This window comes from Xenopus laevis, chromosome 4S (assembly GCF_017654675.1).
Source record: "Xenopus laevis strain J_2021 chromosome 4S, Xenopus_laevis_v10.1, whole genome shotgun sequence".
NCBI lineage: Eukaryota > Metazoa > Chordata > Amphibia > Anura > Pipidae > Xenopus > Xenopus laevis.
Window position 1 is genome coordinate 15,201,711 of NC_054378.1, and position 19,292 is coordinate 15,221,002.

Here is a 19,292-nt window from a genome sequence, read left to right on the forward strand (position 1 = left end):
TCTACCCAAGTCCTATTCATTAATCTCATGTTCTGCCCAAATCCTATTCATTACACTCATGTTCTACCCAAGTCCTATTCATTACATCATGTTCTACCCAAGTCCTATTCATTATGCTCATGTTCTACCCAAGTCCTATTCATTACGCTCATGGCTCATGTTCTACCCAAGTCCTATTCATTATGCTCATGTTCTACCTAAGTCCAATTCATTACTCTCATGTTCTGCTCAAATCCTATTCATTACACTCATGTTCTACCCAAGTCCTATTCATTACATTCATGTTCTACCCAAGTCCTATTCATTACGTCATGTTCTACCCAAGTCCTATTCATTATGCTCATGTTCTACCAAAGTCCTATTCATTATGCTCATGGCTCATGTTCTACCCAAGTCCTATTCATTACGCTCATGTTCTACCCAAGTCCTATTCATTACGCTCATGTTCTACCCAAGTCCTATTCATTATGCTCATGTTCTACCAAAGTCCTATTCATTACGCTCATGGCTCATGTTCTACCCAAGTCCTATTCATTACGCTCATGTTCTACCCAAGTCCTATTCATTACGCTCATGTTCTACCAAAGTCCTATTCATTATGCTCATGGCTCATGTTCTACCCAAGTCCTATTCATTACGCTCATGTTCTACCCAAGTCCTATTCATTACGCTCATGTTCTACCCAAGTCCTATTCATTATGCTCATGTTCTACCAAAGTCCTATTCATTACGCTCATGTTCTACCTAAGTGCTATCCATTACTCTCATGTTCTACCCAAATCCTATTCATTACACGCATGTTCTACCCAAGTCATATTCATTACACACATGATCTACCCAAGTCCTATTCATTACACTCATGTTCTACCCAAGTCCTATTTAATGTTCTACCCAAGTCCTATTCATTACACTCATGTTGAACAAGGGGGTATAAAGCTGCTAAACAGAAATGGTCTGTTGAAGAATTACATACTCTATGTGTAGTGACAGACTTTGGCAAATTCATATTGCCCTAAATATGTCTTTTGTAGGATCCACAGAGACCAGTTGAGTCATAAAAACACTTCTCCTTTTTCTAAACCAACTTTTTTGTCTTCCTAGTATGGAGATGTGTGACACAAGATACAACATTACCATGTGCCCCCTGTGCGACAGGACTTGTAACTACTGGAAGATGAGTTCTGCATGTGGTACAGCCAGGGCCAGCCATCTTTTTGACAACCCGGCTACAGTATTCTTCTCAGTCTTCATGGCTTTATGGGGTAAGAATGCACCCACAGATTTCCAACCAGAAGCCCTGTTGACAAATATATGCACACTGTTTCCAGACAGAGACTACATTAGACATACATGCATGGAATGGAATCTATTCAGGCTGGAATGGTCATGGTTTGTGTATAAATTGTTCAGCTAAGCACATTGACTTATGTGAGTAACATCCAAGGGGTTGGTGAGCAAAATGTTACTCATGAGTCACTGGTTGGGGATCACTGGTGTAGCCTAATCAGCCACAAGTATGAGTGGTTTGGCTTTTAGGGCAGGAGCACATTGAGTGGATCATCCACTGTTTCCTCAGCCTGGGCTTTGTACATAAGTAGAATATAGTGGATCTGCTGTCATTTGCTCTTTCATGTAGCCATATTGACAGGCTTGCATTTGAAGGGCAAATTACTCCTTTAAAGGGTAGTCAGGTTAATCTCTGATATGAATGTCTTAATTTGGCTCTTTATACCTTAAATCTACTAGATTAAACCTTTAATAACCCAATAGTATGGTTTTGATTGCAATAAGGATTAATTACGCTTGGATCAAGTACAAAATACTGTTTTATTATTACAGAGAAAAATGGAATCATTTTTAAAAATTTGGATTATTTTTATAAAACGGAGTCTATGAGAGACGGTCTTTCTGTAATTCAGAGCTTTCTGGATAACGGGTTTCCATATAACAGATCCCATACCAGTAATTCCAACTGGGAGCAGTAGTGCTGAGAGTGAGAAGGGGATTCTATCTATTTAAATGCTTGTTTACAAATGATCCATTTTCAGCGTAAATTGAATTATTTACAGGATTTTAAAAACAGAAACAAATTTCAATGGCACCAAACTTAAATGTGGGTTTTAAATGTGTTCATATAATGTCCAAGTGCTCAGAACAATCCAATCTTACCATTGTTTTTTCAAATCAGGTGCCAGTGCACCTTGTGTTTGTTTTTAATCATAACTCTCCCTAGGTGACCGTCAGGGTGGTTCCCTTGCACAGTCACTCTGCTGGTTGGAACATGTGCCTGGATTTGTGGCTGAGATCTTGTTACCAAAACAAAATGATCATTTGGAAAAGCATTTACAGTGTAAACTCTCTTGGGTGTTACATGTAAGAAATGTATTTCTTGTAAGGTATGCTCTTGAATACATCTGTCTGGTTTTCCAGCAATGTATTTGTAAAAGTAATTTAAATAAAGCCCTGGTTCCAGGCAAACAATATAGGAGCTGGGGGATTAACAATATAGAGGGGCTCCTGTCTGGTGGCAGATAATGTTAATAATAATAATCATAATAATAATAATAATCATAATAATAATAATAATAATGCTAGGCTTTATCTCTCTTCTCTATGCTATGTTTACCCTGTCCTAATTATGTTCGAGTCTCCCTTTTTAAAACTCTACAGAGGGAATCCTTCTGGAGCTTCTTTTAAGTGCAGGCCTTTTATTTACAATATAAAAAGGGATTAGGCACATCTGTTAGTGTTGCATTCTCAGAGGATCCCTAGAGATCACTCGGCCTCTGTGGACTTTCCTCTCTGACAATGATTGTGTTCGCCATATGGTCAGAATTTGTTTCCCAGATTTCAACTGCATTTCCTCTGAGAACTTCCTGGGCAAAGAGCTTGAAATATGTTATTTATTAGGACTCACAGCTACTGGACCAAACATTCGCTTGAGCACTGGTTTACCCTTTCTGAAACCTATTAAATAAAAATGACATACTGTGCCAATTTGCTAGCAAGTGATTTGTGGTGTAACTAGATATTACTGGGCCCACAGTAAATTATTTTTCAGGCCCCCAAAATATGACCTGTTGTACCAATATTTATTAAAATTGTATATGAATTAGAGCCTTGTGGGGTCCCTTATACTTCCTTGGCTCCCCTGCAACCACAGGTGCTGCTTACTCTGCAGTTACGCCACTAATTATGATGGATAACCTGGAACAGTAAGCCAGCGCTTTTTTTTTACAAAACTTTTTTTTACTTTTTTTATCTGATGGATAACCTGGAACCAGGGCCACCTTCAGGGGGCACAGAGGATACTGCTGTGCCAGGCCCAAAGGGGGCTGTGCTGCACTTTTCAAAATAGCCGGGCCCCCCTTGACCGCACCGCAGCTGTGCCAAAACCATTGAAGTCCCAAGGCCGTGAAAAGAGCCAAAGAGCTGAAGCCAAGAAAAGCCACAGAGGGAGCCAAAGTTGAAGCCCTGATGCCATGAAGTTGAAGTCACGAAGCTGAGAAAAGATCCGAAGCCACGAAAGGAGCCGAAGTTGAAGCCGCGAGTTGGAGGCCCATTATAGGACCCTTAGGTGAATCCAACTTTGAGTTTGACTTTTATCTCCAGCCTCTAGACTTTCAGTTACCGACTTAGTCAAGCACACTTGCAGGGTCGGACTGCCCCCGCTGGCCCAGACCTGGCCCTCCGTTGCTGGCCTGCTTGTGCGCTTTTACGCGCATAGGCAGGTTTCAGCATTTTATGTGCACGCGCGTGCGGCTTTACGCGCATCAGCGGCACTGTGGTTTTTCACTCATGCGTGCCGCCACATTTTTTTGTGGTAGGAGGGGACCCCTGGAGACTGCCTGATGGGCCCCAAAAGCTCCAGTCCGCTCCTGCTCACTTGAACTTACATTTATGCCATTTGCCTACATTTTTGCATCCAACACAATTTCTTGAAATTTATTCTCACAATTGTTATCATGGACTCAAGAACTTTGTGTCAACTGACACTATCCATACGTCTGTCAATGAATTACACAGGTTATATGGAAACTGCTTGCCATAACTGAATGACCAATGCAAAGTAGAGGAAGCCTAAGGGAGAACTCCAAGGTGACAGGTGCAAGTATGAACCCAGCCACTACTCATAAGAACGCCATTTTTCTTGGAGCAGTGATTGTTATTTCAAATTCAAGGGGTAGTTGGGGATCTTTTTGGTGTAAAAAAATACCTTTATTGTGCTTCTCCTTTTATAAATCACCTAAGAGAAAGGCTTTGAACGGGTATTTTTATTTTTACCTAAATGGTAACCATTGAAGAGTAAGATTAACGAGACAACTTTTGTGAGAATAAAATCTAAAAGTCCATTCTCTGGTCTTGTGAAAAGTATATTTTATTTAGTTGTATAGGCACCATCTCAGTTCATTTTGCCTGGTCATGTGCTTTCAGAAAAGAGCCAGTGCTGCACTATGGAACTGCTTTCTGACAGGCTATGGTAATGTAAATGTAACTAAAGGAGTCACAGTGGGACATGGATTTTTACTATTGAGTGCTATTCTTATATCTAGACAGCAAAAAGAGATGCATCCAACCAATGTAAGCACTACTACAGTCAATACAATTTCAAAAATAGAATATTAGTTAGAAGAACATACTCACAGTTCGCACCAGTCCAAGGGTGCATATACATAGAAACCAAAACAAAGAATGTGAGTAAAAAAAACAAAAGTTTATTGGAACATGTTAGGAGATGGCCTGATGCGTTTCGTGCCTGTTGGGGCACTTACTCATAGGCTGTTCTTATATCTACCCGGGAGCTGTTACCTGGTTACCTTCCCATTGTTCTGCTGATTGGCTGCTAGGAGTAAAAGGAAGAGTGTGATATCACTCCAACTTACAGTACAGCAGTAAAGAGTGACTGAAGTTTATCAGAGCACAAGTCACATGATTGGGGCACCTGGCAGTATGACAATATGTCTAGCCCCATGTCAGATTTCAAAATTAAATATTAAAAAAATCAGTTTGAAAAATGGATTTCAGTGTAGAAGTCTGCTGGAGCAGCACTATTAACTGAAAAAAACCCCATGACAGTACCCCTTTAGTATCCCTTTAATAAACACGGAAACAGAGCCTATATAACAAACATTTATTTTGTTAGGATTAGTTACATCTAGAATTTTTTTTTTTTAGTTTTTGCGCGGTGCCATAAAGTTAAATAAATCCGGCTCTGTATAAATACAGAAGTGTCACCAATTTGAAGGCTGGAGCTGGGATGTCGCAGATTTCCTGAGCTGTCTGTACTGTATGTGCTTTCTGCAGGGATCTGTTCCTTGTGCTTCCACTTGGGTTCTGATTGTACAGTTCCAAATCTAGTGTTGACCTTGTGCTGGCTTGTCACACAAAGACCAGACTTTGGATTGTGTCAGTGCTGGGAATTGGATCTGTATATGTTTTGTTGTAAGTTATTTAAAGGACAAGGAAAGTTAAACTAAAGAAGTAGGTTAGAAATGCTGTATGTTTTGGGCTTTTGTACCAGCCCCAGGCAACCACAGCCCTTTAGCAGTAAAGATCTGTGTCTCCAAAGATGCCCCAGTAGCTCCCCATCTTCTTTTCTGTTGATTCACTGCACATGCTCTGTGCTGCTGTCACTTACTGAGCTTAGGGACCCACTCACAATATACAGTACACATAGAATAGAAATGTCCCAATATAAGGCTGATTTGTAATTAATACAGATAATTACTACATGGCAGCACAGAAACCAGTGCAATTAGGTTGTCCAAATACTGACCAGAATGGTGTTGGTTGCATAGCAGACCAATAAAGAGAGAGTGTTTTGAGTTTGGTAGTTTTGTCAACAAGCGGAAATTCAACATAAGGTGTGGCACCCTTGTTATATAACACACCAGCTGACATCATAAAGCACTCGTGCGGGCAAATTTACTTACCTTCGAAGTTGCGCCAGTGTTGGCTTCACCGCACTTTGCCAGGTGAAGTTTGCCCTTTAGTAAATTTTTCCCCATGGTCTAGTATGGGATGTTGTTACTATACTTTTTGTACATGTTGGGCAACAAAGCAATATTAAAGGGATACTGTCATGGAAAAACATGTTTTTTCCAAAACAAATCAGTTAATAGTGCTGCTCCTGCAGAATTCTGCACTGAAATCCATTTCTCAAAAGAGCAAACAGAATTTTTTATATTCAATTTTGAAATCTGACATGGGGCTAGACATTTTGTCATTTTCTCAGCTGCCCCTGGTCATGTGACTTGTGCCTGCACTTTAGGCTGTAATTACTTTCTGGCAGGCTGTTATTTCTCCTACTTAATGTAACTGAATGTGTCTCAGTGGGACATGGCTTTTACTTTTAAGTGCTGTTCTTAGATCTACCAGGCAGCTGTTATCTTGTGTTTGAGAGCTGCTATCTGGTTACCTTCCCATTGTTCTGTTGTTAGGCTGCTGGGGGGGGGAGGGGTGATATCACTCCAACTTGCAGTACAGCAGTAAAGAGTGATTGAAGTTTATCAAAGCACAAGTCACATGACTGGAGGCAGCTGGGAAATTGACAATATGTCTAGCTCCATGTCAGATTTCAAAATTAAATATAACAAAATCTGTTTGCTGTTTTGAAAAATGGATTTCAGTGCAGAATTCTGCTGAAGCAGCACTATTAACTGATGCGTTTTGAAAAAAACATGTTTTCCCATGACAGTATCCCTTTAACGCAGGGATCCCCAACCTTTTTCCCCCGTAAGCAACATTCAGAAGAGAAAGAAGTTGGGGAGCAATACAAGCATGAAAAATGTTCTTAGGATGCCAGATAAGTGCTGTAATTGGCCATTTGATAGCCCTTTGTGGATTGTCAACCTACATTGAGACTCTGTTTGGCAATACACCTGGTTTTTATACAACCAAAACTTGCCACCAAGCCTGGAATCCAAAAATAAGCATCTGCTTTGGGGCAACTGGGAGCAACATCCAAGGGGTTGGTGAGCAACATGTTGCTCACGAGCTACTGGTTGGGGATCCCTGCTTTAACGTATATGGGGAAATGGTTATAGCTGTGTATGCGCCAGATACTTTAGTTAAACTTTAGCCATCTCAGTCTGATTTGTAAACAGTCTAATTGTACCGTGAAATGTGTAATTTTTTTCACCCCTTCTCTGAAGTTGTTCTGTACAACTAAAGTCATAACTATGGAGGAAATGCTGGTGTGGGGAACAAGTTTATAGGGGCCCAGAAGACATTAACTGGGTTATTTATTAAAGTCAGAATGCCAAAAACCCGAAAAAAATTTTTTTTTACTATAAAGTCCAGATTTTTAGTGGAAAAAAACTAGAATTTTTCTAGATTTATTACACCCAAGGGATGGAAAAAGTCTGAATCTGAAAATCCAGCATCTCAGACCGAGGATCTCTCAGTGGGAGAGATCCTTCGACTATTTGGAATTTTCTATGGTTTGCACTGGAATTACCATATGGGTTGGTGGGAATACACACACGTTTATTGTGATGATAATTTACACAAATGATTTATTTACTACTGTGGTCGATATATTGACGTCCTGAATCTGGAAAGATTCACTGGACATTTGATCACTTTTTTGCTCATCTAAACAATAATGATCTCAACTTAAGAGACACACGTTGCTATTTCGGGAGATTAGTCGCCAAGCGACAAATCACATCTTCTTCGGGCGACTAATCTCCCTAAACTGCCTTCCCGTCAGCTAGAATGTAAATCGCCGGTGGGATGGCACTCGGATCGCTTCGGCTTTCCAAAGTCGTCCAAAGTTTCCTTGTGAGGCAACTTCGGAAAACGAAGCGTTCCGAGTGCGATCCCACTGCCGATTTACATTCTAGCCGGCGGCTAATCACCCCGAATATCCATGTGTATCCATGTGGGCATGAGCACCCCGCATACTACTGGTGAGATCATAAACTTATTGGCTTTACATTGGGACTTTTTTCTTTAAATGCTGCACTGGAATTAGCCGGAAAAAACGACTATATCGGAATAATAATAAAAATCATGACTTTTTGGGAAAAAGCCATACGATTGGAATTTTCGCTGTATTTTTTTTGTTTGTCCCTGATTAAATAGTGCTTTTTTAATAATAAATAAGGTCCAATCGTGGATTCTAGTTTGGTCGGACTTTTTTTATTTAAAGGAAAAGGAAAGTGTTCTTCCACTTAAGGTGCCAAATGTTAAGCACCCCAAGTGATTGTATTTAGTTACCTGAAACCCCAGGCCGGTGCTCCTATCAGCAGAAAACTGCACCGGCCTGGGGTTATTCCAGTGAGCACCATGGAGCGATCCACTTCCGTCTTCTTCTTTCTTTTCGGCTGAGCAGTAGAGTGAAAAGCCGAACTTTAACCAAAAAGTCGACTATTTCATTCTACTGCGCATGCGTCTACCCCGGGAAATTTGAAGAAAGAAGAAGCTGGAAGAGGATCGCTCCATGGTGCTCACTGGAGGAACCCCGGGCCGGTGCAGTTTTCTGCTGATAGGAGCACCGGCCCGGTGTTTCAGGTAGGTAACTACAATCACTTGGGGTGCCTAACATTTGGCACCCCCAAATGGAAGGTGACTTTCCTTCTCCTTTAAATACAGGTACTCGGATTTTGATAAATTTATCCCTTAATGTGTTATCCCCAACGTTTAAGGAACCCCCAAAGTGATTTTTGTCGTGGAACCCTTTTTGTTACACAACTGTGCCTCGCTGTGTACTGGTTTAAATAGATAAAGTTCAAGTACATCTCACAAAGGCCAAATCATTGCTGTACAAATCATTTTTTGTGGCCTTGAGATGTCTGCTGGGCGCCGTGCGTTAAGGTGTGCCCTAGATCTGATTTGTTCTATTTTTTTTCAGCTGCCACTTTCATGGAGCACTGGAAGAGAAGACAGATGCGCCTCAACTACCGATGGGACCTAACTGGTTTTGAAGAGGAAGAGGTGAGCATAGTTCATTGTCAAGTTGGAGGGGTTTTCTTTCCTAGAATAAAGTAAAACACACACCTAAGAAGCCTGTTTTGTTGACATTGTGGATGCTGTAAGCTCTGATGAGCCGGACTCTACTGCTTGTATCGACCAGCATCTGAAAGTTATGTGGATGTTTGATAATTGCTACACCTTTATATTGTTCAGTGCAATAATCATTTATCTCAGCTGTAATTCTTCCTTTGAAGCTTGCGTGAACTGGTTGTATATTTTGTATGTTTTCAAGCAAATATTGACTTTTAAAAATGGTGCTTATTTTTACATGCTGAGAAAAAAAAAGTATTAGATTGCAAATGAACTAAAAGTTGGAGATTTTCTCTGTTATACAGGTATGGGATCAGTTATCTGGAAACCCATTACCCAGAAAGCTCCAAATTACGGACTCCATTGTATCCAAATTTTTAAAAACATTTAAAAATGATTTCCTTTAATAAATGTTATTGTTTAATAAAACAATAGCTTGTACTTGATCCCAACTAAGATATAATTAATCCTTATTGGAAGCAAAACCAGCCTATTGGGTGTATTTAATGTTTACATGATTTTTCTAGTAGACTTAAGTTATGAAGATCCTAATTCCGGAAAGATCTCTTACCCAGGTCCCGAGCATTCTGGATAACAGGTCCCATACTTGTATAATAGTAGCCTCTCATCCTGCAAAGTTACTTAGAAACGGTACATTTATATTAAAATACACGTTTTATGTTTGTACCTGTTCAGATCATAATATTAGTGTAGCCATGGGGCAGCCATTCAAGCACAGGATACACAGTAGATAACAGATAAGTACTACTATAGTTTATATAAACAAGCTGCTGTGTAGCCATGGGGGCAGCCATTCAAGCACAGGATACACAGTAGATAACAGATAAGTACTACTATAGTTTATATAAACAAGCTGCTGTGTAGCCATGGGGGCAGCCATTCAAGCACAGGATATACAGTAGATAACAGATAAGTACTACTATAGTTTATATAAACAAGCTGCTGTGTAGCCATGGGGGCAGCTATTCAAGCACAGGATACACAGTAGATAACAGATAAGTACTACTATAGTTTATATAAACAAGCTACTGTGTAGCCATGGGGGCAGCCATTCAAGCACAGGATACACCGTAGATAACAGATAAGTACTACTATAGTTTATATAAACAAGCTGCTGTGTAGCCATGGGGGCAGCTATTCAAGCACAGGATACACAGTAGATAACAGATAAGTACTACTATAGTTTATATAAACAAGCTGCTGTGTAGCCATGGGGGCAGCCATTCAAGCACAGGATATACAGTAGATAACAGATAAGTACTACTATAGTTTATATAAACAAGCTGCTGTGTAGCCATGGGGGCAGCTATTCAAGCACAGGATACACAGTAGATAACAGATAAGTACTACTATAGTTTATATAAACAAGCTGCTGTGTAGCCATGGGGGCAGCCATTCAAGCACAGGATACACCGTAGATAACCAATTCTGAAGAATCCCATTGTATACTATGGAGCTTATCTATTATCTGCTGTGTATCCTGTGCCTTTTCTTTTTTTTAGCTTTGAATGGCTGCCCTCATGGCTACACAGCAGCTTATTTATATAAATAATTGTAGTACAGGTATGGGACCTGTTATCTGGAAACCCGTTATCCAGAAAGCTCCGAATTACAGAAAGGTTGTCTCCCATAGACTCCATTTTATCCAAACAATCCAAATTTTAAAAAATGATTTCCTTTTTCACTGTAATAATATAACAGTAACTTGATCCCAACTAAGACATAATTAATCCTTATTGGAGGTAAAACCAGCCTATTGGGTTTATTTAATGTTTACATGATTTTCTAGTAGGTTTTAAGGTACGAAGATCCAAATTACGGAAAGATCAGTTATCCGGAAAGCACCAGGTCCTGAGCATTCTAGATAACAGATCCCATACCTGTATTTCTAAAGCAAACACACTAGTTTTACCAGTGCAACACAACACTACATTATATTGTCATTCATTGAAAACACTTTCATTTTTTGGTGTTACTGTTCCTTTAATAAATTCCTCTAATTCACCGGTTACCAGAGTTTTCTTTTATTTCAAGCTTCCCTTATCCTTAATTAAGAATATCTAGAGATGCAAATATTCATCCAAAATCTTGTTGTAACTGAACTTCAAGCTGGGCTTTTATATGTCTGTAGGTTTCTCGGTCATTTACTACCATCTGTTTTGTGATGTCATGTTTCACCTGAAACCCCAAGTAATGTTTTTTTCTTTTCTTTTTTTGTATCTTTTTTGTTTTTTCCCCATGTTTTGGTCCTGAAGGGCATGGTCAAGGTTTGAAATCTTCATTTTTATTTATACTATTTCTATCTCACCACTCCACTTCCTGATCACCAGTCTGCCGCCAATCTTGGAACTTTGTCTTGTTTTTCCTCCCCTGAATCACAAAAGTATATGTGCGGTGAAAAGGCTATTTTTATATCACCTCCCACTGAATATTTCTTTTGCTTTCACAAATATAAGTGCAAATCTTTTGCATCTGGTCAGATATTTCTTCTAAACCAGCTGCTAGCTGGTCATTTTTCTTTCTATTGTGTCTGTCAATCACAGATCTGTGAATGTGTCACAAAAGTGCTTGTGTTGATGGTAACTATTTATTACCTATCTTTGTATTCTTGGTGTTGTTAACACTTTAAAGGATAAGTAAACCTTTAAAACAAGTGAATGTAAAATTGACGAGAGTGCTATTCTAAGCACTTTTGTCATTTACATTCATTATTTATTTTGTTCTTATTTCAAGATATCAAAGGATACATGTACTGTAAATATGAATGAATTTGGTGACAACAGTGCCACCTGCTGGTCAGTTTCCCACCAGTCTGACCACCAAGTAGTCAAGGAAGTTGTCAGGAGAAAGAAAGAGGCTGCTCTGATGTTCTTCTGCTTAGGAAAGATGTGAGAAAGGTTTCTAATTATTTTCTATTAACATCAGAGCAGCCTCTTTCTTTCTCCTGACAACTTCCTTGACTACTTGGTGGTCAGACTGGTCAGAAAATGACCAGCAGGTGGGGCTGTTGTAACAAAATTCATTCATATTAAAGGACCAGTAACATCTTTTTTTTAAAAAAAAATAAATTCATTAGTACAGAACGAAAAAACCCCACAGACAAACACTTTTAAATAGCTAAGTCTTTATTAAGAAATAACTTACCGAAACTCTGCTTCTCTTCAGAAAAGATGACTCTGCGATGATCCATCATGCGTTGCTTGATTTCTCCTCCCTGGCTATCTCCTATAAGGAAGGCAGGGAGGAGAAATCGAGCACCGCACAATGGATCGTTGGATCGCCTTTTATGAAGAGGAGCGCAAGCAGAGTTTCGGTACGTTATTTCTTAATAAAGACTTAGTGATTTTAAAGTTCAATTTGTCTTTGTGTTTTTTTTTTTTTATTCTATACTAACGAATTTTTTAAAAAAATTAGGTATGCACCGAATTCGGGATTCAGCCAGGATTCTGGCTTTTCAGCAGTATGCTCCGAATTCAGGATTCGGCCAGGATTCTGGCTTTTTTAGCAGGATTCGGCCGAATCCTTCTGCCTGGCCAAACCGAATCCGAATCTTAGGGGAGGGGAGGGAAATCGCATGACTTTTGGCACAAAACAAGGAAGTAAAAAAAGTTTTCCCCTTCACACCCCTAATTTGCATATGCAAATTAGGATTCGGTTCGGTATTCGGCCGAATCTTTCGCAAAGGATTCAGGGGTTCGGCCGAATCCAAAATAGTGGTTTCGGTGCATCCCTAAAAAAAATTTATATTACTGGTCCTTTAACAGTACATGTATCTCTTAATATCTTGGATTAAAAATAAATAATGAATGTATATTGCAAAAGTGCTTAGAATAACACCCTCATCAGTTTTACATGCACTCATTTTAAAGGTTTACTTATCCTTTAACAACTTGCCTGCTGGGTCACTTTGATTGCTGAGTTGTGTGTTGCCAGACAGCACACACCATGGTATTGATTGAAGAATAACTAAATGAAAGTTCTACAGTGTTTGGCCGTCAGGTCCATGAAAGCCGCCACTGTAGAATTAGTAGAATGTTAATAAGCTACAGCAGGCAAATGCTTAAGGGAAAATATACCCTAGTTAAAAGTAATATTTAACTTTAATTTACTTTCCCTTTATTAAACCGTAAAGTATGCTTTTTTTGTCTGCATAAAGAATTTTTCCCCTATATGTAATGCTGTCATACTACTTAAAATAAACCAGGAGATTTATCCACATTTTGTGGTTGCAAATATTCTCCAGTAATAGAGAAACCCCTATGGAATTGTTCTTCATGGCTTCCCATTGTGGACATCCATGTACTTCATTGTCTGCAGTTGGAATAAATAAAAAACAATTCCACACGCTGCTTTTTCTAGTGAAAATGACTAACCGCAAAACAGAGAAATCATCTGATGACATAGGCCTGACTGTTTAAGGAATGGAAAGCAAATTGCAGATAAACCATACTTACAAACAGGGTATATAATCCCTTTACCACTTAATCAGAGGCGTCTTGTTAAAGTGAAATCCCACTGAAAATGACTGTTCTGTTACTTTATTCTTTCTCTACAGGATCATCCAAGGGCAGAATATGAGGCCAAAGTTCTGCAGAAGTCTCTGAAAAAAGAATACAGGAACAAAGAGGTATTAAGAGTTGTCTTTTCATACCAGTACTAGGTGGTTTCTACATCTTTATTTTCCATTGCAAGATATTTCTATGTAGATCTAGACATGTCTCCAACTGACGCTGCTGTTGACCAGGTCAAATCCAAGAACCAGTGACTGAGAAATGATGGTGCAGAAAACTTACCTGGAGGCTCATTTACTAACACTGTGCTAATTTGTCACCCTGGGAGGTCCTCTTTGTTTCAGGTTCCATTTTCCATGTAGCTGCTCCTGATAACGTATAAGAGCTAATTTCTATTTTCTTTACTGGAAATTCTGCTCTTTGCAATGAAACACTCTCCAACTCAGAGCCAGGACAGGTAGTAGTAGCACCCAAGGCAATACTACTCTGTTCAGAGCCTGCACACTTACATGCCTTTAACCTCAGTACAACACTAAGTCATCTCGTCATATACATCTCCTACCTACCCCTGGCCTCCCTTGTCCTGGTCAAAGTGCCAGTAATCATGGGGGTGCATTCAGTTCTGTTGCCACAGGCAAAAGCAGCCCCGGAAATATTCCTGAAATGAGCCACCCCCATTAATAATAAGCCAACCTCCATGGGCTGATAACACTCAAAGGGGTGGTTCACCTTCAAACAACTAGTTGTTTTCAGATAGATCACCAGAAATAACAACTTTTTCCAATGACTTTCTATTTTCTATGTGTGACCATTTTTCTAATATTGAAGTGTGAAATGTCATTTTTCACATTTTCTGAAGAAGCCCTGGGGGGGTCGCCGACCCTGTAAACTGTTCTAAATGGATACATTAAGTTGATCCATTTCTTATCTTTGTCCCTGCTGAGCAGAATCTCTGGGTTTCATTACAGGCCGCTGTTAGAATTGATACAATAGTTGCTAATAGTCCAGAGATGATGCTGAGAAATGGATCAACTCAATGTTGCAGAATTGTAATAGTTCACAGTCTGCACCTGAATTACTGAGTGGCCAGACTCAAACACCAGAGACACGAATAGGAATGGGCGAATTTGACCCGTTTCGTTTCGCCAAAAATTTGCTGCTGGCGAAATCTTACCGACGCCTATTAAAGTCTATGGGTGTCAAAAATAATTTGCTGCGCGGCGAAATTTTTTTGACACACGTCTTTTTTTTTTACGCACGACGCCATACAAGTCTATGGGCGTCATTTTTGCTGCAAAACAAGGCGGAAAAATTCGACCATCCCTAGACACGAACATTCAACTTTAAACTTAGATTTTGGAAAAACAGTAAAAAAATTAATAATGGAAAGTACTTGAAAAAAAGTCTTTATTTTTGGGGAACAATCTAAAAACAACTGAATTGAAAAAAGTGTGAACCACCCCCCTTTAAGGTGGCCATAGATATTACAATTATGATCTTTCCTGGAAAAGGTATTTCCAAGAAAGATCGATTGGTTTGATACACACGTGTAGCGCTGAATTGTCAGATATACAGGTAGAAACTAGGGATGCACTGAATCCACTATTTTGGATTGGACCGGACCCCTGAATCCTTCGCGAAAGATTCACCGAACAGAATCCGAATCCTAATTCTAATTATGGGTGGGAAGGGGAAAACATTTCTTACTTCCTTGTTTGGTGACAAAAAGTCACACGATTTTCCTCCCGCCCCTAATTTGCATATGCAAATTAGGATTCGGATTCAGCCGGCCAGAAGAATTCGCCAGAATCGAAATCCTGTTGAAAAAGGTCGAATCCTGGATTTGGTGCATCCCTAGTAGAAACATTAGAATTCTATCTTTACCTGATGATTCAGCACATGGCCGATGTTCAGTTGCCTTCAAAGGCGCCGCATCAAAATTATCCAAGTCTTCTGCCGATATAGATCGTCTCGTCATAAAAGAACCAAATATCGTACGAAAATTAGTTTCGTGTGTATGCCCTACACCTGTAGCATAGCAATATTTTAGGCTGGATAAAAACTATTTTTGTGTGGCCGGATATAAAGAGATGTACTTCATGAACTGAATTTCTGAAAGTTTTGATTGAGCGTTTTGCTTTGCTTCAGTGGACTTGAATATCTCTCCATTTCCCCGTTAGCAGGGTGGTTCACCCTTTTAGTATGTTATAGAATGGTCGATTCTAAGCAACTTTTCAATTGGTCTTCATTAATTATTTTGTATAGTTTTTGAATAATTTGCCTTCTTATTCTGACTTTTTCTAGGTTTCAAATGGGGAGGTCACTGACTCCTTCTTAAAAAACAAATGCTCTGTAAGGCTATAAACTTATTGTCATTGCTACTTTTTATAACTTATCTTTCTATTCAGGCCCTCTCCTATTCATATTCCAGCCTCGTGGTTGCTAGGGTAACTTGGACCCTAGCAACCAAATTGCTGAAACTGCAATCTGGAGAGCTGCTGAATAAAAAGCTAAATAACTCAAAAACCACCAATAATAAAAAATGAAAACCAATTGCAAACTGTCTCAGAATATCCCTCTCTACATCATACTAAAAGTTAATTTAAAAGTGAGCAATCCCTTTAAAGCAGGGAAACGCTTTCATTTCTCTGACTGTGCCATGGGTCATTATTTTATTAGTCTGATTAATCTAATTCCAAAGCTCAAATGTCGTACATAAAGTATGGCAGAACTACTGTGTACAAAAATGTCTTTATCCTCTGAACTAAAGTCTTATTTGTTTTATGTTTTGCTTTTCAAAGTCTATAAAACAGTAGACAGTGTTTTCAGCCTCATTGTTATGATCACAACATTCCTTATATACTTTTGCAGACTATGCAAACTTGGCAGAGGTTTTTTGATGACAGTTTCTCACTCACTGGTCAAACGTAAACAATGGTTTATAACAATATTGCATGATCCTTTTTTTTCTCCTCTTGCAACTGACCTCAGAAGCAACAACACGTTCCTGAAGACAACCCAAACAAGTGGAAGCAGAGAGTTAAGACAGCTATGGCTGGGGTGAAATTGGTACATTTTTTATATGAGAAGATTCCAACAGAATAGAATACTTGTTCATGAGCAGAAACCGCCATCACTTTGATATTTTTTCTTTGCTCAGCATTCCTGAGGGGGTTGCAACCATTAAGGGCAGAGACACACTGTCAGATTCGGGGAGATTAGTCGCCCGGTGACAAATCTCTTCTTTGGGGCGATTAATCTTCCCGAACTGCCTTCCCGCCGGCTAGAATGGAAATCTTCAGCGGGATGGCAATCGGAGAGATGCATTTTCTGGAGTTGCTCGAAGTTTCCTCGTTGGCCAACTTCGGGCGACTTCAGATAATGAAGCACTCCGAGTGCCATCCCGCCGGCAATCTCCATTCTAGCTGGCGGGAAGGCAAAGGAGGCAGTTCGGGGAGATTAGTCGCCCCGAAGAAGAGGAGATTTGTCGCTGGGCGACTAATCTCCCCGAATCTGACCGTGTGTCTCTGCCCTTAGTGTCTGTGGGTTCACAAATGATTATCAGACACTTTGCAAGGTTTCCAAACTGAAAAAAATGAATACTCAAAACTTTAAAACTATTGACCTGACCTAAGTGCTAAGGGGCAGATTTATCAAAGGTCAAGGTGAATTTTCGAATGAAAAAAAAAATCGAATTTCGAGATATTTTTTGTGTACTTCGACTACGGAATAGTCCAAATTTGATTCGAATTTGAAAAAAAAAATCGAAATGTATCTCTTTAAAAATTCGACTTCGACCATTGGCCATCTAAAATCTGCTGTTTTAGCCTATGGGGGACCTCCTAGAACCTATTTGGAGTCAATTGGTGGACTCTGAAAAATCAAAGTTTTTTTGGGGAATAACTTTGAATCGAATGCGATATTCATTCGATTCGTACGATTCAAATTCAGCCGAATACGGACCTATTTGATTGAAAACTGACCTATTCTACCAAAAAAAACCTTCAAATTCATTTCGGTTGGTCTTTTTGAATTCGAATTTCAACGTTTTTTTTTCAATTCGAAAGTCGAACTTGATAAATATGCCCCTAAGTGTGTGTCCTGCCGGCATACTGGCCCTTATTTAGTTGTGCTGTAGCAGACAAATAAAGAAATAGTGGTCATATACTGAAACATCCACTCATTTGTCAAGGTCTTTGATTTGTCCTCTAGGGCCAAGAGGGGTGATCAGACTGCTCGACCACTAGGCCAATGATCTACTAATACTGGGCACTTGTGCACACCTGTCAGACGAGGGCCACATCAACAGCCTTATGCGGTGCTTGCTTGATGTAAATTTTTGGTCAGCTCTGAAATGTGACCAAGACATGACCAGATACATTATTGGTTAAAGGAGAAGGAAAGGCTAAAATTAAGTAAGCTTTATCAGAAAGGTCTATATAAATACACCAGTAAACCCTCAAAGTAATGCTGCTCTGAGCCCTCTGTGAAAATAAACACTGCATTTCTGTCCTTCTATTGTGTACTCATGGGCTTCTGTATCAGACTTCCTGTTTTCAGCATAAACCTCCAGGGCAGGGCTTGAGCATGCTCAGTTTGCTCCTCTCCCCCTCCCTCCTCCCCTCGCTGCTGTAATCTGAGCCCAGAGCTATGACTGAGCAGGGAAACTCAGGCAGGAAGTGATGTCACACCAAGTGAATATGGCAGCTCTATACTAAACAAACAGAGAGAGTGTCTAGAGCCGTTTACTCAGGTATGGTAAAGCATTCTGCAGAATAACTGGTGTTATAGCTTGCACTATTGTGGCTAATCTATTAACAATAAACTGCTTCAGTACCTTTCCTTCTCCTTTAAAGGATAAGTAAACCTTCAAAATAAGTGCCTGATGACACCTGAATTTTATAAAGACAGGGAGGCTACATGGGTCAATTTAAGCTGGCAGACATTGCCTATTAAGAATGTTAAATCCAGTGCTGTCCTTCAAAAAAAAAACCTTATTTTACTTTTAGCTTATGTAAATGTCCACATATTTGGTAATTTTATTTGGAAAATGGCTTCATATCCCCTCGGCATGCTGAATCATTTCATTTTTTTTTTTTTTTGGTAACATCACCTCAGTTTACTTTTATTTATTTTTTTCTCTCATCATATCACTGGATACAGCATGGCATGTTTGGCAATCACCTGTTCCACCCATTGTGTTCCCGTGAATCACTTGTGTTTGTGCATGCCGCACCCTGTGAGCGAGGAGTGGTTTGCCATTGTGCTTGTGTATATATGTGCATTGTAGTAGTTCTTGTATAAATCTTTGCTAAGGTGAAATCACTCCCATTTTATGTAATTCAATTGCCAAGTTGTTCCAAAATTGGAGAAATGTTTGTGCAAAACAATGCCTATTCTTTTAATCTTTCTGTGTAATAATTCGACAGTAATTGACCATGACTTAGCTCCATAGGTCAATGTTGGAGGCAATACAGGTATGGGACCTGTTATACAGAATGCTCGAGACCTGAGGTTTTCCGGATAATGGATCTTTCTGTAACTTGGATCTGCATAGCTTAAGTCTACTAGAAAATCATGTAAACATTGAATAAACCCAATAGGCTGATTTTGCCTCCAATAAGGATTAATTATATCTTAGTTGGGATCAAGTACAAGGTTCTGTTTTATTATTACTGAGGAAAAATGAAATAATTTTCAAACATTTGGATTAATTGGATAAAATGAAGATAGCCTTTCCGTAATAAGGAG

At 39.4% G+C, this 19,292-nt stretch overlaps 1 protein-coding gene across 7 annotated transcripts in view; it reads left to right on the forward strand.

Moving 5' to 3' along the window:
* The window catches only part of ano1.S (anoctamin 1, calcium activated chloride channel S homeolog), a 120,027-nt gene that overhangs the window by 83,861 nt on the left and 16,874 nt on the right, over nucleotides 1-19,292 (forward strand). For 4 of the 7 annotated variants that reach the window (XM_018259775.2, XM_041591461.1, XM_041591459.1 and 1 more), the window contains 5 exons: nucleotides 1,102-1,262; nucleotides 8,858-8,940; nucleotides 11,286-11,297; nucleotides 13,586-13,657; nucleotides 16,533-16,610. In XM_018259775.2, the coding sequence (XP_018115264.1) occupies nucleotides 1,102-1,262; nucleotides 8,858-8,940; nucleotides 11,286-11,297; nucleotides 13,586-13,657; nucleotides 16,533-16,610 (406 nt within the window). The remainder of the gene's footprint in view (nucleotides 1-1,101; nucleotides 1,263-8,857; nucleotides 8,941-11,285; nucleotides 11,298-13,585; nucleotides 13,658-16,532; nucleotides 16,611-19,292) is intronic. The other 3 variants (XM_041591460.1, XM_041591462.1, XM_041591464.1) reach the window with 3 other exon arrangements.